Source organism: Ictalurus furcatus, chromosome 11 (genome assembly GCF_023375685.1).
Source record: "Ictalurus furcatus strain D&B chromosome 11, Billie_1.0, whole genome shotgun sequence".
Lineage (NCBI taxonomy): Eukaryota > Metazoa > Chordata > Actinopteri > Siluriformes > Ictaluridae > Ictalurus > Ictalurus furcatus.
The window spans coordinates 10854580-10877445 of record NC_071265.1 but is presented as its reverse complement, the minus strand read 5'-3'; the positions used below and the strand labels follow the sequence as shown (position 1 = coordinate 10877445).

The 22866-nt window shown below is 38.2% G+C and overlaps 3 protein-coding genes across 6 annotated transcripts in view; 1 reads left to right on the top strand and 2 right to left on the bottom strand.

Moving 5' to 3' along the window:
* The window catches only part of tbc1d23 (TBC1 domain family, member 23), a 32719-nt gene extending 28903 nt beyond the window's left edge, over window positions 1–3816 (bottom strand). For both annotated transcript variants that reach the window (XM_053635757.1, XM_053635758.1), the window contains exon 1: window positions 3737–3816. In XM_053635757.1, coding sequence (XP_053491732.1) covers window positions 3737–3774 — 38 coding nt within the window. In that variant the 5' untranslated portion in view covers window positions 3775–3816. The remainder of the gene's footprint in view (window positions 1–3736) is intronic.
* Window positions 3817–5971: 2155 nt separating this feature from the next.
* On the bottom strand, window positions 5972–20684 carry tomm70a (translocase of outer mitochondrial membrane 70 homolog A (S. cerevisiae)). Its single transcript, XM_053636246.1, has 12 exons — window positions 20337–20684; window positions 12834–13007; window positions 12611–12737; window positions 12329–12438; window positions 11904–12052; window positions 9940–10147; window positions 9712–9846; window positions 9252–9359; window positions 8611–8727; window positions 8411–8508; window positions 7507–7629; window positions 5972–7294 (listed from the first exon to the last, which is right to left on the bottom strand). Exons 1-12 carry the CDS (start codon window positions 20553–20555, stop codon window positions 7141–7143), a joined length of 1722 nt encoding a protein of 573 aa, XP_053492221.1. The 5' UTR covers window positions 20556–20684; the 3' UTR covers window positions 5972–7140.
* The window catches only part of LOC128614696 (protein SPO16 homolog), a 6267-nt gene continuing 4044 nt past the window's right edge, over window positions 20644–22866 (top strand). The window contains exons 1-2 of one of the 3 annotated variants that reach the window (XM_053636249.1): window positions 20644–20688; window positions 22661–22731. In XM_053636249.1, coding sequence (XP_053492224.1) covers window positions 22669–22731 — 63 coding nt within the window. In that variant the 5' untranslated portion in view covers window positions 20644–20688; window positions 22661–22668. Of the gene's footprint in view, window positions 20689–22239; window positions 22563–22660; window positions 22732–22866 lie in introns of those variants that run through there. The other 2 variants (XM_053636251.1, XM_053636248.1) reach the window with 2 other exon arrangements.

The window sequence follows — 22866 nt, the reverse complement described above, 5'->3', positions numbered from 1 at the left end:
TGTGAGTGTCAGTTCTTTTGGCGTGTGGTATTCATGTTGTACAATGATGAATAATTTGCTACATAATTCTTTTTAAAAGCTGCCTATTTCCACTGATGAATAACGGGGACTCATTCATTCTCTGTGTTTTACCTTCACAAATAAATAACGTCGGTAAGTTGAAGCAGTGTTAGCTACAAACAAACTAGAACTAGCTAGCTTATGGTTTACCAGATACAATTATAAAATAAAATAAAAATACCTGTCCGCATACAACCAGAATGTTTATTGGTGTTCTTGTCACTTTAATTTCTCCAGCAAATCCCGCCTTGAAATAGGACCAAGCGTCAAGGGTTTTGTATGCCTTCAGGCTTTGCTTAGTATAAATGTCGGGAAAACTGATTTCTGGCCACATGCCAATGTCCATGGACCACAGGTTCCTGGGCAAGTTGTAAGAATCACTGTCAAGTTCAACTGTCTTTAATTTAAGCTGATAATCATTAGTTATACTAATGTTTTCACAGCTTCCACTATTAAAACCAGCCATTTTGCTGGATGTTTTGCTACTCAGTCCGGCCAAAGGTTCTGGCGGGAAAATGACATCAGTGCATACCCTCTATTACACACAAGACCAGTGAGCCACTGTGCAAAAAATCATTCTAATGCGTGATAATATTATTGCCTGGATAATTAATTGGCTGCACAGCTGCCCCATCTAAAATAACATCCAGCTACAATTAGATGATATCTTTTTCTTTTCGAACGCCATGACAGCTTCCTTTTTTCGTAAACTAAAAAAGGTGTTTAAGACTCATTTTTCCTAAAAACCTTCAAACTAAGTTTGGTTTTACTTGGTTAAAAACCTTTTCAAAAGAGTCAACAGAATAACGCAGGTTCCTCAAGTGTGTAGAAGCGTTACAGTCTGTGAGACATGTTTAACGGATAGTGGGTTCTCACAGGATGGGCCTATTAGATGATTATAATTATAAAAATAATGATGAGGATGCTCATGATATGTATTCTGACAGGCTCTGGGAGTCTTCCTGACTGGTATCCATGTACAAAACAGAACTCCTGAGTTTGTACTCAGCAGAACAGGAAAAGGAAATGAGGAGTCTCTATGGTCAGAGGTGCAGAGATCAGCACTTCCTTCGGCTCGGTCAATAAAAGCACCAATTCTCAGATCTCAGCTATGCACTGATCTTATACTTACTGTTATTAGAAAAAAATAACACCAATTAAGCAGCGTGTTCATTTATGCATTTATGACTTGGGTGACTATCGCAAATGTGGCTCCTGATTGAGTGGAACGCGAACCTGCAGCCACGCCGGCTCTCTGCAGGAAATTAGACAAGGATAATGATCATAAACTTGTTAATGATAGCGTAGCACGGTGGGGGGGTTTGTCGTTTGTGCCCACGACAAAATGTCAGCAACTGTTTGGGTAACGTTTTAGCTATGAGCTGTGGTGCTCACATCATCAATTCAATTGTGTGTGTATAGCACTTTTAACAGTGGACAGTGTCACAAAGCAGCTTTAACATTTCTTCAGACCATAGACTGATGTGTTTTGGTACTCGACTACACTGATACCAAAATGAGTAACCTACTCAGTATTAAGCCATTATAAGCATCATGAAACACAATGATTATTTAGCTCCTTTTATGTTAGTTGCTATGAGCAGCTAGCAATGAACTCCTTGTCCTGAGTTTTATGTTTACGATGATAAGGTGTTTAAACAGCAGCAGTTTAATCGAGAGCATAACTGGGGAGACTACCCAGAGTGCACGGAACAGTGTGGTCACTAAACATGAGCGCAATGTTGACTCGTGGATCACTTATAGACTTGTAGAGAATAAGTCTCTTCTTGTGCATGCAGTTAATAGATCACAGTAGGGCTGCAACAACTAATCGATAAACTCGATAATAAATCAATAATTAAAATAATCAACGACGAATTTCATTATGGATTAGTCGGGTCTGTGACATCACTGTGGATAACACCCCCCCGTCAGTGATGTCACTTCACAATGGTGAAAATCGCGTTTCTTTTAATAAAACCCATCTGAGAAGCAGCGGAGGTCAGAGAGTGAGCTGCTGAGGGAAAAGTGCACGATCCAGGTCGTCCAAAACATGACAATGTTTTATATTAAGCGCTTCAAACTAACTCGTAAGTGAATTAACGTGGCTCGTCGTGTCACGCTGCAACACGTGCGTGTGCTGTTTAATGTGTTCCAGACATCTTTTCTTCTGCACAGAAATGACACTTTTACCTTTATATCCTTATCTGTACATGTTAGAAATTCAAGCCAGTATTTCCATTTTACATAAAGCCTCGTCCTGACAGCGAGCGAGTCTCCGTTAAACTCCACTGAATGAGCGCGAGTCCACACATGAGTGTCCAACAGCGTGCAATAGAAAGGAAGCGCAATAACCGACTAAAATATTCATTTTGATCAAATATGCTGTTTGATGCTATATTTAGCTTTATTTATAAACAAAAGTAATAGTGTTTTTTATGAGAGCGGTAACTGTAATAGGGTTAGAACATGTAATTGTATATAAATGTAATAAGTGTCATACATTTACAGAATAAAGTAACATGTTACTGTGTTCAGATGAGTGAATGTGTGTGTTCCTGCAGAACCTTCAACCTCTTACCACTTAGTCTGTGCTTTTGTTTTTCTTTTTTAGCATTTTTAATATAGTGATTTAACTTCTGCGTTAAAGCTTGTGGACAATCAGGTGTTTTGTTTTCAAAATATATATATATTTTTTTTTTAATTCCTGTGCACAGTGTATAGCATATCCCACATAGATACCTTTTTCATAGCCTTCAATGTGCACAATGTTTGAAGGACAACATCGGCCAGAATATGAAATAACATGCTGAGGTTTTGTTTTTTTCAAAATACAGAAAATAAAAACTGCCCTTTTAACCCAACTAATCGATTATCAAAATAATCGTTTGTTGTAGCCCTAGACCACAGGTTTCCAAAAAACAAAAAAGCAACAAACACAGGACAGTAATCAGGAGAGACCTTTGACTGGTTGTATTTCTTATTGTCCAAACACATCCTGCCTCGATGACACAACGAGCATAAAACACATATCAGAGGCGGAACCCGGACATATTTAGCATCTATTTAAAAAAATAGCACGCCTCTGATTATTAAAGCAAATCCTACATAATTACAACCACTAACTCCACACACACACACACACACACACACACACACACACACACCTAAGCATAATAACAACAATAAAACAACATTTCGACTTTAAATAGTACCAGACAGTACATTAGCTTTACAGCTATCTAAATTCGACAATAAATGTATTTAATTTTAGTTGACCTGTGATGTCTAGCAGTAAGCGTGACTACTGTTAAAGACCGACGCGTCAAAATAATGCTATTAAATGTAAAATGTGTCAGTGAAGCCTCGTAACAATACAATGGCTCTTTCCCAAATGACTCAATACTCCCTACATAAGTGCACTACCCAAAAATAACATAGGGTCTAGCTTGTACACTTTATAGTGCACTACATGGTCAGCAAGAAGCCATTTGGGATTCGAGCGCCAGCTCCTCGAAAAAGCCAGGCTAGCGGGTTAACACAATACCACCGCTTATTTTTCACACATTCTTTTAAGACAGATAAATAAATCCACATATATATGTATTCTAGCCGGTATAATTTTACTTTGACCTTTCTTTCTTTTATTAAAACTGATGGACGATCGCTCTCTTACCAGCTGCTTTGAAGCACTTCCTCTACAGCGTCCGCCATTGCTGTGGTGACATCCACGTCACACCGAGCCGTAAAGTAGCACAGCGGTGTCGTAACGACCACAGCCGTAGACTAGAGTGATTTCATGATTGTGGCTTGTTCTATGTAAGCAGCAATAAAATTCAAATAAGTTACAGAAATGACGCGATAAAAAATAATAATAATGGCACTTTTCCCACATAAATTATACATATATGTTTATATAAATTAATCTGGGGGAATTTATATTTAACCTGTTATCTGGACTGTCATCTTAATTATGAATGAATGGATACTAAGGAGTAACTGCAGTGTACTATGTAATTAATTTAGACGTGGTAAAGGTTAAGCAAAGTAAAACACTGTTTATAGAGAAACAGGATGTTTTGGTAGTCCTTCATCAGCTGTGCAAGCAAAGCAAAGTTGTAGGATGTGAAACCAGATCATATGCTTCACTTTGCTTGTAAAACTGATGAAAGACATTTGTTCAAAATGTCCTGTTTCATTGGAAACTTTATGTACTATGCTTAATCCAGAGCCTATCTCTGAGCATACATGCTAGATGAGAGTCAGTCAATGTGCGCGCGCACACACACGCACCAATCACCGAGACATGAACTCCACAAGACCTCTGAAAATGTGCTGTGGTATCTGGCACCAAGACATTAGCAGCAGATCCTTTGAGTCCTGTAAGTTGCGACGTGGGGCCTCCATGGATTGGACCAGTGTGTCCAGCACATCCCTCAGATTCTCAATCAGATCCAGATCTGGGGAATTTGAAAGCCAAGTCAAAACCTTGAACTCTTTGTCATGTTTCTCAAAACATTCCTGAACAGTTTTTGCAGTGTGGCAGGGCGCATTATCCCACTGAAAGAGGCCACTGCCATTATGGAATACTGTTACCATGAAGGGGTGTACTTGGTTTGCAACAATGTTTACCAGTCAGTGGTTCTAATGTTATGGCTGATCGATGTACATTGACACTAATTCACTCCTAGAGGTGATTCAGCACAGACAATGGCATGTTTCTGGGAGATGGAAAGAAACTGGAAAACCCTGAGGAAACCCAAATGGACACTCGTAAAAAATAAAATAAATAAATAAAATAAAAATTTTTACAAATGCTAATCAGATAACAGCACAAAGTTTAATGTTAAAACAACAAATAATGATGTCTAAATCATCTAAATTATACCAACATCTTGCCTTAGAAACAATCCACAATTTCAATATTCCTTTATTGTTTCTCTTACATTAGGATCACACACACACATCACCAACATTACCACTTCTTTTAATAGCCATTTCCAACTGATAAAATTCACCTTGAGGAGCACAGCCTGTGTACCAGTGCATTTTTTTCATTCAGGACTTCATGTGTTGGAGGCAGCACCTTCATGCAGTGTGTTCATTTAAAGCAAGTACAGTTAAAACCGGAGTCACTACAATTATTTGCAAACATGCAGCAGTCTGGAATGATTTTTTTTTTTCTTCAACTTTTGGCTTGTGTGGCAGTTTAATGCCACTATTCGGTTAGGCTTATCACAGAGCAAGCAAACACAACACAGGCAAAGCAGCAAAAACCTTCATGCAGCAGTACCTTTCATGTTCCCTCATTTGAATGCAAATATGTACTTACAAACCAGTTAGACATCATTATGTATTCCGCAGACCCCCAAAATATTATTCAAAGTGCAGACCACCATGCAGCATTCTGACTCCCCCACCCTCTAGAACTTCAACAATATTTTGTTATGCACAGCAGGGAGATGATGATTATCATGTTTTTCTTTGGCCAAATGTGGAATATCAGGCCCCTGATATTGAACAACCTAATCACAGTCACATAAATATATTAACAGCAATGACTCCATACCAACTGAATTGCTTTAAAGGTAAACAATTTTAGAAACTAAAACTTGTAGCATAGTTGCTTGTATCTCTGTTACTCCTTAACACTAACACATCACAAGTGTAAAATACCACCAAAATAAGATGGTAATCAAATTTTATAGGTCTAGGTATAGGTCTAAGGAAATCTGTGAAAGCCCTTCAGATGATGCTACATGTAATTTGAGGACATAATTTCTCATCGAGTTTGACAAAGGTTTTAGAGTTCAGGAATTTGCACACCAGAGAGGATTTTTCACAAAGAAATAAACACACAGAAGCCACCGGACACTGATTATTTGCTGTGAACAATGAATAAATATTCCAGTTGACCAGAGGGCAGGAATTTATTTTGCAATAAAAAATAAACTGGATGCAATAAGCAGCAAAGTGGGGAATGTACATCATTTTCTTGGACACTGTTGCATCTCAATAAACTGACAAATTTCTGAATTCAATATTTTAGTGCACAGTTTAGGTTAATGACTCTTCAATTGGTTGTACTGGTTTAGTGTAAATATAGCAGTGTGGTTGGGGTTTTTTTCCCCTTTTTCGTACATGAAACAACGTATATGTCACATCTACTGAAACAAAATGAGCTTTTCTGACATTAATTTCAATAAACCAACTAACTGGACGGCATTATTACTGCAAGAAAGCCTTCTTAATATTTACTTATAGAGGAATTACACTCATGCTGTACATAATATGAAAAGACAAAAGGCAATCCCCTACTTTTAAAAAAGAAAAAGAAATCCGGATGTATATGAAGGGAGTAAAAAGTAAATTACTGCATGGCCGAAATTCTTCACAGTGACATATAAACACAATGTTTCAATAACAGTGGTCACACATGGCTTAGACAAATTAACTGAAACAATGCATCCAGCACTTCCCATAAAACAATGATGTATATTGAGTTCTATAATGTGACAATGGCCAAACTGTCAAGCACACTGGAACAGTTCATCATCCCAACAAGCAAAAATATCACAAAACGAATCACTTCTCCAACAGTAGGCACGCAGATATCTATGGAAAATATGTTAGTGACTCGATAAAAAATAAAAAAAACCCAAAGCATTAAACTTTTTAGGGGAATTTGTTTGAAATTACTAACACTAGTTTTAACATAGCTTGATATTACGAGACTTCAAATTATTTAGGGATTTCAAAAGGGCGCATAATACGTGGCACTAAGTGCAGTGTGTGCATGCTTTATGAAGGGTGGTATTAGTTTTCACCACAAGTGCCAGGCCGCTGAGAACCGATTTCTCTTTCTCCCCGTCTTTTTTCTGCCTCAGCTCAGATTCCCTCACCTTTCTATCACCCTGATCACAATGGGGTAAACATGATCGCATGACTCCAGAGCAGACTCTGCCCTTCTCTCTTGTGATGATGGATTAACACCTTACACAAAAATGAAATAACTCAAATGTTCATGGATATGAGATGTGTATTCAGGCTCAGCAATAGTGGGATTTGGTGGTGGGGGGGTTACAATGTTGGGGGCTTGAGCCCGTACTTCCTGGCCACCTCGGTCTGTGCATAGGCAGCATCGCAGAGTGAGTACAGATGGGCCATCTCCATCTCAGACTTGGCAAGGTTAATGGCCTTGTTGAACATATCTATGGCCTTGTCCAGGTTGCCTCTGTGAAAAAGAAAAAAAACAATGCCAGTTTTAGTCTATTCCACAGCTCATGTCTAAATATGTTTGGGGGTTTTTTATTAACAAGGTAATATATTACAGTCTCTTGGCTACAAGATGAAACAAGATAAATATATAAATGTGAGATTTACTCTCAGACAGAACGTAGCTAAATAAATAAAGTGCTGCAATACTTAAAATCTTAAAGGACAGACCTCTGGACTTCAATGGTTCCCATTGTTTCATAGGCAAAGTCACATTTGTTGTCAATCTCAATGGCTTTGCTAATCAGATCCAAGCCCATGTCCAGATCCTGCTTCCACTGGAGTTGCAGCAGCCTGATCACACACACACATAAATACACACACACACACACACGTATACATATATAGTGTACATGCGTACACAATGTACACAAAAAAAGAGAGAGCGAGAGAGCCACACAGAGAGAGAGAGAGAGACACCTTTCAATGCTGTTGAAAACAACTTCCCCATTAATATTTTTTCAGCCTATTTTCAATTCACCATACCTGCATCACACCCATGTTTACCACAGATAATAGGCATGTTTCCTTTTACTTAGAAAAGAACAGAAAACCTGCTCACTCAAAACTCACTCCTAATGTCAATTATTCAAAATCAAAAATATTTGTATATGAAACATTTAAAACTATATAATTCAATCTTTCAAGAATGGAGCTACTTTTTCATTTATAGAAACACAGACACGTAGACATAAACGTGCCATGGAATAAAGGTGCGAATTCAACAACTTTATGCAAATGAGGAGCAAATAATGACAGTTTGTGGCAGATTGAAACAGACCTCGTCCACTTCACTCTGGAGAGCTACTTGACTGTCTCTTCGCGACACACCCCAAAGAGGCCAACTTTTGCCATTTCCCTTCACTGCATGGTGATTATACCGTTAGGCTTCTGCTACAAATTGGTCTACTATGGCTGAAAAATTAATGTCCATGGTAATCACACATGTTGTTCAAATGTGGTGGAGAAGGCTTAGGTTGAAAAACACTGGGGTATTCCTTTAAGAATTAAATGAATTAAACACTCCTGCTTGAACCAGGCAAGGGGTAATTAATTCACGTGGCTGAATACTAACCCTTTATGGACATAGGTTGTGGCATTATCAGGCTCCAGTTCAATACATTTGTCATACATCTCATCTGCCTTCCCAAACAGCTGCTGGTCAGTCAGGGCCTACCCAGACAGAGAAAAGGAAAAATAATAAAAAAAATTTAAAAATGTATGCTGTGATTTGTCAGTGCAGCACTATGCTGTATAGAACAGTAAAATCCATACCTGTGCATAAAGGGCATAGCCTTCTGCACATTTTGGAAACCTTCTGATGACGTCCTCGAAGCCATCCATGGCTGTCTGCACTTGAGATGGGCTGTTTCCGGTGTACGCCTGTCTATACTAAAACACAGAGATAGAAGACATCGTTTTAAACTAAGAAGAAACATACCCGATACACAAAAAGGCTAATAACTGAGCTAATACAACAACACTGCATAATTTCTATATATGTCTATCTGTACATCCATCTTCCTCACTGCATTTCAAGTACGGTTGTATTTTTAAATGCTCAATTTATACCATGAAACCCTGATCAAATTAACCACATTATCATACTGTGAAAATTTGAAACACTTGTGATTCAGTGATGTTTTGATCCTGAGGTATAAAGATTTGTCCTTCAAATCAGATACAATATTTTATACATTTTCATACTTTTAGGCAAGATTTATTTTAATGTAAACATCTGACATATATTAGGTGACATAAATAACCTTTGTAACACAAACTCATCTTTGAACAAATTAGTCCGACAGCACCTTATAATTCAGACTGCTTTTGAGCACACGCTCTCAGAGGGGACAGTTTTATCAGTCGCCGGTCGAAGATTTGAATGCTCATGAGCGCCCCCTGCTGCTACTCACCAGAGCAAAGCACTTCTGTGCCTGTGCCAGGGCAGAGTCAGGCCTGAGCAGGATACACTCGTCAAAATCTGTCACTGCCTCCTCGACCTGGTCCAGCAGGATCTTCAGCTGAGAGATGACCGGTGAGTTAGAAGTCATTCCATTCAAACTGGTAGCATTGCTAACTAAGTCACAGTACAAACTAGAGTCAGGGAAAGCATATTTCTATTTTTATTCTGAAATATACAGTAACTGGCCTTATTTAATAAGCTTTGTTCAGAATGAAAGCGTGCAAGTCGGACTCCTGCCAACTCCCGTCCTTGAAATAACTAACAATTAAAAATTACAGGACCGAGTAAGCCATTGTTACTGTCCAAGAAAGCACTGAAACAGCACAATAATGCAAAAGAATGTTCTCAAAAAATCCACAGCCAGGTAAGAAAGGGAAAAGATGGCAGAATAAGATGTATAAGAAGTATACCTGTCCTCTATGGTGATAGACGTCTGCGTTCCGATGATCTATTTCGGCTGCCATGTTGAAGTCTTGGGTGGAGAGCTGTGGCTGCTGCTGCTGCATGTACATGCTGCCACGTTTTATCAGAGCATTTGCTCGCAACTGCAAAAAGGTCACAGATCACCATCTTTAGAAAACAGTCTAAACACTGCATAGTACATATGTGAATACAAAAACAGCACATGCTCGCAGTACCTTGACATTGGCGTCCTGCATGTTGATGACTCGGTCCAGGTCGGGCTGGGCAGCTGTGGCGTTGCCGATGAGCAGGTAGAAAGTGGCTCTTAGCAGCAGAGCTTCGGCAGTGTGTCTGCCCTTAGATTCGATTTCCTTAGTGCACTCACTGATGATCTTATCATAGTTCTCCTCTTCCATGTACTGCTTGGCCTTCAGATAGCCCGAGCTGCATGAACAGAAGATATTCCATACTGTTCTTAGTACCAACTGCAAAATCCCTTGCAAAAACATTGCATTATTATGGGTGCTTTTATCTAATACTGATATTGATCTGAAACGTTAGATTGGATTATCCCCATTTTCCATTTTGAGCCACTTAGCTAGAAGAAGAAGCCTTTATTTGTCACGTATTAGAGGTTGACCGATTGATCGGTTTTACAGATTAATCAGCTGATAACTGATTGCTGGAACTATAGGTTATCGCAAAAACCCACACTGACAGTCTTTTCCCGGTTGCGTCCATTGCGAGAGCGTCTGAGAAGGGTCCTCTGTCATTATACAGTTCAAGAGCGGCCTCTAGAGGCTAAATAAAAACTATCGCTGACAAATTTAGTTGTTATTTGAAGTGGTTTTTTGATTCAATTTAGACATCTCTATTTTTATTTGGAGTGCTACTTTTTGGTTCCGTTTGGATGTATATTGTTTGCTTTACTTTAATATTTAATAATAGTTAATGTATATTAATATTAATTTCATTTTTTAATAGTACAGTACATTTTCATGGTACAGTTTTGCAACAAAGTTCAGCAATATTTAACTTTTTTATATTTTTCATTCAGGATCAATTTTAAAAACTATCGGTTGATTAATCAGTTATCTGCAGGTACTGCCCAACTTAGTTATCGGTATCTGTAAAATCCACTATCAGTCGACCTCTATGACATATAGATTACAGCACAATGAAATTCTTTTTTGCATATCCCAACTTGTTAGGAAGCTGGGGTCAGAGCACAGGTTCAGCAATGATACAGCACCCTGGAGCAGAGAGGGTTAAAGGCAACGGTGGCAGCTTGGCAGTGCTGGGGCTTGAACCTCACAACCTTCTGATCAGTAACCCAGAGCCATAACCGTTGCGGCACCGATGCCCTCTGAAGGTGTGTGGTGTTGATTAACGTGACACAGATCATGCTTGCACAGGAACATAGACACAACTTAATCCTAAATCCCAGTCCCATCACACCTGTGAAATTTCAGGTAATTTGGCAACAGATCTCACAAAGTCATCTTGGCTACTGTGAGGATGCAAGTATGGGACCAGTATCAGGTATTGGCCAAGAATCAGGCATTGTACTCAAAATGGGATTGCTGCCTCTCCAATTATTACCATAACAGTAAGGCCTTTGGAAAGGTTTCCAATTAATTAGGGATTCATGGCTCTGATAACAAGTATCAGTAACAGGGGACATACTAACCTGAAATGCTGGAGCAGCACCAGGTTAGATTTGCTATTCTAACCATCTGATCCAATCATGCATTTTATATTGTGAAGGCTTCTGACTGATTCAACACACAAACAACTGTTTCGCATAAATTGGCAAGAAGATAAAACAGTGGATGCAGTGGTGGCTCAGTGCTTAAGCCCTTTCTCATTGTAATTGTATATGTGATCATAAAAGCTATTTTCTTCGACAGTAAACCTTCATCTTAAAACACTGCAAAGAGTTGACTCAGTTACTGAGAAGATGTCAGGATTGGATCACTATACGCTATCAACCCATACTCAGAGCTCTGATATAAGTATTGTAACCGGGAAAAGTGAGATTGGTGCATCCTAAAATTAATCATGTACACTGAATATAATAATCTCCATGTTCAGAAAATGATAGAAAACTTTCAAATCAAACAGGTAAAAAAAATTTTTTTTAAATACAAAACTCTTTACCAGTTTGACCAACACTACTCTATAGTACATGAACTCTGACCTCTCTGTGACCTCAGCAGCCTCGCCCTCCTTATCCTTGTCCTCGTCTTTCTTCTCCCCCTTCTGAAGGGGTTGCGATATGATGTCATCGGTGAAGGAGCTGAAGTAGGACTTGATAAACTGTGGCGATGGCATTAGAGGCTCCCGGTTCTGGATATAAAGATTCAGTTAAAGAGTATATACAGAACAGACCACACATAACCTCAATTATCAATAGGGGTTGATGAAACAAGCTCCGGAGGTGCGGACACTGCTAGCGAAAAATCCCAGAAGGCCAGGCAAATTTAATTCGCATTTGCTGCTTTAACTGAAATCGTGTAGTTTTCAGCTGTCTCCTTATGTCTACTTGTTATGCTACAGCTAAACTACGGATACTGTCACCTCCACAAACTCAAAGCTGCTTAACACTTTAGTGCATCTTCTCACCTTGTATTTATCCTTGGCTTTCTCTTTTCCCAGCTGTTTCAGCACTTTGTCTGCCAGTAGCATGCTTTGCTGGTTCTGGAAGGCCTCGAGTATACATACAGCTGTCACATCTGGAAGAACACAGTGCCAGATCTTAAAGTTTACAGCTGCCTGAAATGTGTCCTTGCTTTACGTACTGCGCTCTATGGCAATCACATTAGATTCAACACGGTCACACATGTTACTATTCGATTTACTTTTCCTCAAAGGGGAAAACCTATTGGCAAAAATATTAACTCCTACCTTCCAGACACTCCTTTTTGTTGTCTAGTCTTTCGAGGGCTCTGGCACGCCTAAAGAGAGCTTTGACGTAGCGCGGGTTCATCTCGACAGCCTGAGAACAGTCCTCCACCACTTCGGTCCATTTCGCCTGCAAGCACACACATTTAATCAGTGCTGCAAAATACCTAGAAGCCATTTTATTTGCAACAGCTGTAATGGACAAGCTTGGGCGTCTGAAACAAACCTGCTGCTCGTATGCTGCAGCTCTGTTCTGGTAGAACGTGGACAGGTCACTCTTCTGTTCTTTGGGGCACATGCTGATGGCCTCAGTGTAGCACTGGATGGCCTGCTCGTACTTGCCAGCCTTGAAATACTTGTTACCCCTGTTCTTAGCAGCCTGTGCCTTATCTAGAGGACTCTACAGAGGGAGGACAAAGACATGCATTCCATGTTTAATAATATCTCTCAGTTTGTATAAAAAGGCCAAACATTTATAGTGTATTTGAAATCTTTATATTTACACCATAAACTATTTCGAGTCCTTAATATCACTGTTATTATCTCTATATTATTTCAGTTGGAATTATCTTAACCTGATTTAATATTATACTGAGCTGATAAACATGGGTCAGTCCATCGCAAGTGGTCCAATATTTGTAAAGCTGGTTGCTTGACCATTTTTAATGATGCTTATATTACATCTGTTCATTTCTCAAAATGCATGAATAAAGTAAGCTTTTCCCGATTTCTAATAGCCCTGAATTCTAAAACTCAACAATTTTTTTTTTTTTTTTTTTTTTTTTTTTTTTACAGCAGAATGCTAATATAGAGGACCTATTTCTGTGAAAATTTCAGGTTCGTATCTGGTCCCCCACCAGAAATATCCAACCCAAAATTGAGGGGAATTTAAAAATAATTGAACTCACACAACCATAAATAAATGAATAAACAAATAAATAAAAAGAAGTCTCGGACCTGAAAAGTTATGCATGCACACAGACTCGAACCCTTCCAATTATAAACTGACCCTAAATGTGGAACTGTGAGCAATCTTGAGCATTACATTAGGACTTAAGGTCCAAGTAACACAAATGTGTGAAATGTTGTACCTTGTAATGTGCTCTACAGTTTTTGCTCCAAGGAGCTAGGACTATCCTGAGCAGAGATATTGAGGTTTCCTTAAAAAGCTGTATAACCAAAATTTGTTGTGTGCCATGACACAAAGATGGCCGTCATAGTTAAACCAAGTGAATTTTATTTATTTATTTATTTATTTATTTATTTATTTATAAACATGCCAGTTTTGCAAAGCTAATACAAAGAGGTAATAACAACTGTAAATCATAGAGGTCAATTTTCATTTAGAAAAATTATAAATGGTCAAGCAACCTGTATTGGACCATTTGAGATGGAAGGACTCGCAAACAAACATCCCACATACCTTTACATTTACAACCCAATTTACTAAATGGTAGATTAGTAGAGAACAACATTAGTCTTATCCCAGACAACACCACATCGTGTCATTTGCATCAAATTTGCATTTAAGAGCAAGCGTCATTGTTAAGATCATGTGTTCTTAACAGAGGGCTACACAATCACTCATTTATGTGATCTCAATTTCTGGCTTCCTCAATGAATGAAACGTCTTCAACTGTGACATCCGTGAGTTCAGTGACAGTTAGTTAGCCGATTAACCTTACACATCAGTGTTTATTGATTATTATGTTTATGGTGAATTAACTGACAAGCTCCCCATGTATATGGTTTGGACCTGTGCAGTGGTGTAATTATTTAAGTATTCATTTGGTCAACTCCGTTATGAACAAATGTTCATAAATTTGACTAAATAATTTTAATACTGAGTGATGGGATTGTGTGATTATTTTATCTTAGTCTGAACGTTCACATAAAAAAAAAAAACTATGTTCATACTTTTCTGTGCATTAGTAATGACAAAAATGTACAGATGTTCATCTTTACACAGACACTATTAAGGCAGCATTAAAAATACTGATTTTCTTTACTGGCATAAAACTAAAGTTTTTTTGGTGCCAAATGCATACTTAAATTTGCACCTATAAACTGCTTCCATTTAAATCAACCAGAATAAATTTTGAGACAATATTAAGTCATCAGATAAACTGTGCCAAAGCAATTACCTTTTATTACTTCAATGAACACTTTAGTTGCATTTGAGAGTAAGGGGAGTGGAGTTAAACCCACTAGGTCACCACTTAAGCTTTTTTCCCCTGGTAGCAGACACGCTGTCTCAGTAAAATCCCATTTAGACTAAGCTCTTAGCTAATACCAGAGACTACTGAATCACCGTGGAGCTAAAACGCTCTGTGTGAACCTTAGATAGCATTACAACATTAAGTTAAGCAAAACAACAACATGCAATGGCATCACAACAAAACACGTCCAACCACAGATTCATTCTAATCAACCTCTACTGCTCTTGTATCGAGGGGCTCAAAAAACAGCAATTAGCTGAATCTGCTGTGGTAGATTAGCATGGGAACCAAATAATATATGACAGGACAGCCATCCACAAGCAGCGCTAAAAAACATAGAGCCTAAACAGCAGTAATACATCGCTACTAATACAAGTTACCTCAATGGTGTGACTGGTGACGGCCAGGAAAGCTTTCACAGGCTTTACCAAAGATCATGACAGCCCACTTAACACTGAAAAGCGTGGCCAAATCAGCAGCCCGAAAACAGATTTCACGTCCAGGTTATTGGTTTTTAATTAATAGTTGCCCAGCAGACAAACAGATAAAGAAAAAGAAAAGAAACAATTCTTATTGACATTAGTAAAAACACAAATGCATTAATCTGCCAAGTAGTCTATACTTAAACGCAATACGCTTCATGAATATGTGACACGCTACAATGCTGTAACTATAGTGTGGGCTACTTGCTCTGAACGCCACCGCCTGCTGCACTACACACATCCGCCAAGCCTGAATCTGCTAGCATGTGGAAAGACTGACAAAGCAGAGCAAACACTCTCAGTGTTTCCACATACTAGCAGATTCAGGCTTGGCGGATGTGTGTAGTGTAGTGTAGACTCTTTGCTAGTACAACACATTCACATCATGGTTAAACATATCAAGAAAAAAAACAACGGATGCTGGCTAGGCTCAAATGATATCTTTGAGTGTGATCACAGTTTATTAAAAACACAATAATATTTTTTTTTGTCAAGGGCATAAAACGATTTAGTACATGATCATGTACTGGGTAGTTTCTCTTACTCTGTATTAATGCATGTAACTAGCTAACTAGCTCACTACATCTTATTACATCATGTTAGCTAGGACTTTCTAGGTTACTCAATTATCTTTCTGGGGAACCAAAACATGGGACTGGGAAGCACACTGCAGCTTTTACGTGCTAGCTAATGAATTTCTCCACTCGTGTAATTGTGTCGCTGCTTGCACTCTGCAAATAAAGTACTGTACATTGTCCTTAACCATTACAGGACAATTAGCATACCTAACAATCCCTCTCCCTGTCTCGAGTTACACAAGCTATTCCTGAGATACCAGTGATCATGACCCCTTCTGCTCCTCGAACCTGCCTGAGCCATCCTGATGCCCCACTTCTAGTTGGAGTTCTTTTCACTTGGAAATCACTTGTTTTTCCAGAGGATGGCCCCACATGGACAGCCTAAAGATACATGAAATTACTGGAGGATGGTACCACTTATAAAACATGAAGATGGCTTTGGATTGTAATTGATATGAACAGTTCTGCTACAGCGCCTTAGGACTAGAATGGCTGTGATAACTTTAGAACTGCAATTCCCACAAACAGTTTTGCACTCAAGTCTCCATCAGTGAACACTTGATAACTTCAACAAAACAGAATTCATGTTAAAACTATAATGAATCTCCTAGTTACACAACTGCATTACTTGACCATGTTGTACACAGTTATACAGTCCCTCCAGGATTCTGTGATCAAGCAAACTCTGCAATACTCAATACTACGCAAATCTCTGCATTTTTTCAAAATTACAGCAGATTTTCAACAGATTTGGGCCAAGACGCGTCATGTGAGGTCATCACAACACACATTTAGCCAAAGCCTTCTTCGATTCACGTGCGTCAAACATGAGTGCAGCTAAAAGGTCTCATTTACAAACAAACATCACTGAGAAAGAGTGTGCAAAACAATTTTGTGCAATTGCAATTTCACCAATTCAAGTAGTTTTCAGCTTTAAAAAAAAAAAAAGCGCAAAAAACGAGCAGGTGCATCGCAAATCAACCACTTTAGCTGCAACAATACAAAAAAAAAAAACTCTGTAAATCCTGTACGGATTGATTATAGAAGGGAATTATTTCGAGCACTATTCACTGTCAGCCCGAAGAGGACAGGTTCCCTTTTGAACCCGGTTCCTCTCAAGGTTTCTTCCTCATGCCGTCTCAGGGAGTTTGTCCTTGCCACCATCACCATTGGCTTGCTCATTAGGGATAAATTAACAAATTGAACATTTATATCCTGAATGTATACATTTCTGTGAAGCTGCTTTGTGACAATGTCAGTTGTTAAAAGCGCTATACAAATAAAACTGAATTTCATTGTATTTGGATTTCCTGTGAGACATAAACCAGGACTACACAGAACTATCAACTCCAACTGAGACATCACACTTTGAGATCACAAAGTACAGACTATGTTCCTAGTGAGCTCTCGACTGTAGTATCTACTAACTTCTTTAAAATGCTTTAAAAAAAAAACAAACAAACAAACAAACAAAAAACCATAAAGGAAACTAAACATGGAATGTACATTATGCAGAAGAGCTCACTACGTATTTACTTTATAATAGATGATTGATCAGAGACTGAAGTGTTACTAACCCTTGGACCACTGAGTAACTTGAGATTAAAGATTTACCTGTAGAGTACTAGAGAAACACCTGTGCTGGAGCATGTTCTCTTTGCTTAACGTTAGTTCACTTGCACTACAACCTACAAATGTTGCTTGTAGCGTTTCTGCATCACCTCGGTCTGTGGAACTTTACAGTATGTAATACAGTTGCCATGTTACCACTTATTTCTAGCGTGGTTACATTTGTCTTGTTAAACAGACAGAGGCATATTCTATGCAAATGTAAACCTTGTCATGGTACAAGTACACAGTGTCATTTACGTGAAAGCCCACTGGTCCTTGTTTTGACATAACTGTTCAAATGTGGAACTTGTACTGCCTTTATCAGCGCTATCACAATATCCATAACAATAGTGAAATGATTAGACGAGAGGAAACATACATTATTTCCGTTTATAAATGCTTGCCAGCTTTGTTTCAAAAACAGCTGATTGGCTGTTAATAGACGTACCAAATCGCTCACATTGTAAAATGTAAAAATATTGAACAGATCTTTTTTAATTATTATTCTTCATTGTATTTTCCCTTCATTTCAATGTTAAATAAATAATTTTAGATGTTAAATAAATGTATCATTAAATTCAGAATTTCACAGGTTTTTAGTAAACCTACTATAAAATTACAGATGATTTTCCACGGATTTGGGCCAAGACGAGTCATGTGACTTCATCACAACATGCATTCAGCCAAAGCCCTCTTCGATTCACGTGCATCGAACATGAGTACAGCTAAAAGGACTCATTTACCAACAAACATCACGGAGAAAAACAGTGCAAAAAATTTCACTTTTTGATTACTGGTCTTTTACTTAAAGACCAAACTAGGGCTGCAACAACTATTCGATAAACTCGATTATAATCGATAATTAAAACAATCAATGACGAATTTCATTATGGATTAGTCGGGTCTATGACGTCACTGTGGATGACACCCCCGTCAGTGATGTCACTTCACAAGGTGAAAAACGCGTTTCTATGAATAAAACCCATCTGAGAAGCAGCAGAGGTCACAGAGTGAGCTGCTGCAGGAAAAGTGCATGATCCACGTCATCCAAAACATGAGAATGTTTTATATTAAGCATTTCAAACAAACTCGTAAGTGTATTAACGTGGCCTGTCGTGTCTGATGCTGCGGCAGATGCGTCTGCTGTTTATTGTGTTCAAGACATGGTTTCTTCAGCACAGAAATGACACTTTTACCTTAATATCCTTATCTGTACATGTTAGAAATTCACGCCAGTATTTCCATTTTACATAAAGCCTCGTCCTGACAGCGAGCGAGTCTCTGTTAAATTTCACTAATAGAGCACGAGTCCAGAACATTCAACCTCTTACCAGTTAACACTTAATTTGTGCTTTTGTTTTTCTTCTTTAGCATTTTTAATTTAGTGATTTAACTTCTGTTTTAAAGCTTGTGGACAATCAGTTGTTTTCTTTTCAAAATATAATGTTAATATTTTTTAAAATCCTTTGCACAGTGTATAGCAAATCCCACAGAGATACACTTAATATCTTTTTCATAGCCTTCAGTGTGCACAATGTTTGAAGGAGAACACTGGGCAGAATGTGAAATAACGTTTTGTTTGGGTTTTTTTTTTAAATGGGGGGGGGGGGGTTGCCCTTTTAACCCAACTAATCAATTAATCGAAGAAATAATGGACAGATTAATCGATTATCAAAATAATCGTTAGTTGCAGCCCTAGACCAGAGTGTATTGTGATTTATTAAAATCCTTCAGATTTCAGGTCATACCTATTTGGCGGTGCAAATGTCATTGTCACAGTGTTGCTTGCACTCCCGTGTCACATACATACATAATGAATGGTTGCTTGCCGCTTGCTATCTTGCACGTAGAGAAATGATTGTTTTTTGAGAAAGAAAGACGAGCTGCTCTTAAACTCTGGAGTATATGGGATCATGATATGCAGCTCATTTAACTTTTATATATCGGATTCATTTTAAGCAATCACTCGAGCCCAAAGCCTGCCTTTGGGATCTATAGTGCACGTCACTGGATGCCAAAGTTATTAGGTAAATCCGTATGTAGTGCAGTGGTATGGAAAGGAGGTGTCTATTTGGGGATTCAGTGAGGAAATTAAAGTAGGAGAAATACTCAGCTACAAAAACACCACACATCGGTACATAGCTGGAATATAAAATATGGCTCTCAGTGGAGGATTTATTAACAACTATTCTCTAGCACAGCCAAACTCCCCTGTCCATCAATGCTTTTTAAACTACACAAGGAAACGTTTTCCAAAAACAACAACCCCCCCACCCTCATTCTCCAAAGCATAAAGAGTGTCACTTTCACTTTTTCAGCTGGCTTGCTAACCTACTTCAAGTACATTTTGTAAGCTAGCGTCGGAGCTCACGTCTTTTTGTCATTAAAAAAGTGCGGAAATGATGTACCGAAGGACAGCTGCTGAAATATATAGCCATTACAAAACACAACCAGGACTAAAGAACACCAAAGTGAGCGAGTTTCGAGTGAAATAAAACAGCGAGCCAGAGTAACAGCACGCCTGTGAGTGGATTAGCCTGTCAGCGTGCCTCAGGACGCATCTCAAATCCCTTAACTGCTCCCTACGCACGTGCACTACGCTCATTACCAGACTACAGCTCCTACAGCCTAGGTAGGGTACTACATAAAAATAAGGACCCCGTTTGGGATGCGACCTATAACAGTTGGGTTAGCTTTGAAACCAGAGTGGATTTGTCAGCTAAGACTATTAAAGAGAAAAGAAACATGTTGTGTTACTGTGTACGCTACACAGCTAGCCAGAGCACTCAGACGGTTTATAACCGTACAAGTTTACATGTATTCTGCAGACAGTGGTTACCATGTTGTCCTGCTCGCTGCCTTCGGGAGTTTTCCTCTCCTCATTGCGCTCACTCGGCTGATCCTTGCCGCTGCTCCGGCTCCGGCCCCGGCTCCACAGGTACGCGGCTCCGACCCCCAGCACGATGGGAGTCCCGACCAGCAGCGCCAGCTGCCACCGGGGCAGTCCGGACCCGGCGACTGGTTCGATGGGCTTCGAAGCGGTCATCGGCCCCACCATGCAACACACACACCGACTTTAGCAGGCAACGGAAATCGCCGAGAGGTCAGAGAAGGAGCGAAGGCATTGTGGGATACTGGAGGACTCTCAGCAAACAAGGAGAAACGCAACTTCCGGAAACAAAATAATCATTGTAATAATAATAATAATAATAATAATAATAATAATAATAATATAGAATGATAACAAAAAAAATGTAGATATACAATTTTAGTTGCTAAAGAGTTCAAAATGGTACTGGCATAAAGTTCTTTTGACGTTGGACGTTCGATATTCGCAGATATGCGGAAATTAAGGGACCGTCTCTAAAGTTACATATGACATTGTTATACACGTTTTAACTTAGCATTAGAAGGAAATGACTTACAGTCATATAACCAACTGTACAGTGTTCATGTAGGTGTCAGCTATAATGCACACCTTTTAGATTTTTGAGATTTAATAAAATAAACTATTAAATCATATATAAAAATTGCCATGTATTTTATTACTGCATGGGCTCATACACAAAATATACCATAATTTAAAGCTCAATAGCATTTGAAGGGAATGACTTACAGTCACACAACCAACTGTAAAGTGTTCATCCAGGTGTCAGGTATGACGTACACCTTTTAGATTTTTGATATTTATTCAAATAAGCTATTAAATCATATGTAAATATTGCCATGTATTTCACTACAGAATGGGCCCATACACAAAATATACCATCATTATTGTATGTATATTATATTATATATATGAGTATATATATATATATATATATATATATATATATATATATATATATATATATGAGTATATATAATATACATACATATATGTGTATATATACATATATTCATACATATTCATACACACAGAGATATTTATATACATATCTAATTTACATATGATTTAATATTTTAATAAATATCAGAAACCTAAAAGGTGTGCATTATAGCTGACACCTACATGAACACATTACAGTTGGTCTTGTGACTGTAAGTCTTTCCCTTCAAATGCTATTGAGCATTAAATTATGGCTATTTTGTGTATGGGCCTATTCTGTAGTGAAATACATGGCAATATTTATATATGATGTAATAGTTTATTTTGTTAAATATCAAAAATCTAAGAGGTGTGCATTATACGTGACACCCAGATGAACACTGTACAGTTGGTTGTATGACTGTAAGTCATTCCCTTCAAATGCTATTGAAGTTAGAAACGTGTATAATAATGTCGTATGTAACTTTAGAGACGGTCCCTTAATTTCCGCATATCTGCGAATATCGAACGTCCAACGTCAAAAGAACTTTATGCCAGTCAAAAACGGTTGAAAAGTAAAAATGTGGATTTTTTTTTACTTTTCTTTTTTTAATTTAACCCCTTTTATTTATATCGCATTATATACAAATAAAATGAAAAATAATAATATATGTTTTTCCCCCCTCATGATTAAACCTGTATCTAACAAAATCAAAATAGTTTTATCTTATGGATAACATTTCATTTAAAAAAAAAAGTTAAATATTGTCAATAAAATGCTACCCCACACGGTGTTTAAAGGAATAATTAAATGAAGAAATGACACGATCAGGGAGTGAACTGTTGTGTGAGATCCTTGTTCACCGCCAGATGGCGCCATTGTTCTGTATTAGGAGAAACGCCGTTCAAACAACGTGATCAAGATTAACTACATTCAATATAAATCACCTCAGATTTACCGGACGTCTTGATTTTAGATGTGTAATGATTGGTGATATTTCATGGAAGCAAGAGCCCTCGATGGATTTATTACTCGGGAGTAATCTCCAAAAGATTTATTCATTTCTTCATCTTCAGTAACCGTTTTATCCTGGTTAGAAGAATGAATGGTGAATAACTTCTGAAGTTCTGGATAAGCTCTAAATAAAACAAAATGACAGCTTTTCCAAAAGATTAACAGAGGCTAATTTAAAGGGAAATGAAAGCTCAGAAATTTGACAGCTCGCGGAGGTCAGTGGAGTAAAGCCGTTTAAAGCCGTACGTAACAGTCGCTTGCTGTGAGCTGTAATTCATTTTTAAAGTTAGTCGGTTAGTTTTTATTTATGAATCATTGTCTTATCTCCGTATCTTTCAAGCAGTTTAAATGGCAAATAACAACACGAAGACTTTGTGGAAAACAACTGTTATTGTCAGTACTTCCCTTCAGGTAGATAGAGAGTGAATTTTTCCACGAGCTGCTAGCTAACTAGCTAGCTATTCTTCCATGTTTGTCCCCTTTATCTGTTTAGATAGATAGAGTTAGAAGTTAGATTCGGGCCTCTGTTTGAAATGAACGTTATAT

Excerpts from the sequence above, each read along its gene's own strand:
- tomm70a (XM_053636246.1), bottom strand. The coding sequence starts at position 20,555 with ATGGTGGGGCCGATGACCGCTTCGAAGCCCATCGAACCAGTCGCCGGG. Across the intron at positions 10,148-11,903 it reads GCTGCTGAGGTCACAGAGAG|CTCGGGCTATCTGAAGGCCA; the intron begins GTCAGAGTTCAT and ends CTGTTCATGCAG. Across the intron at positions 7,630-8,410 it reads ACAACCTATGTCCATAAAGG|GCTGCTGCAACTCCAGTGGA; the intron begins GTTAGTATTCAG and ends GTGTGTGATCAG.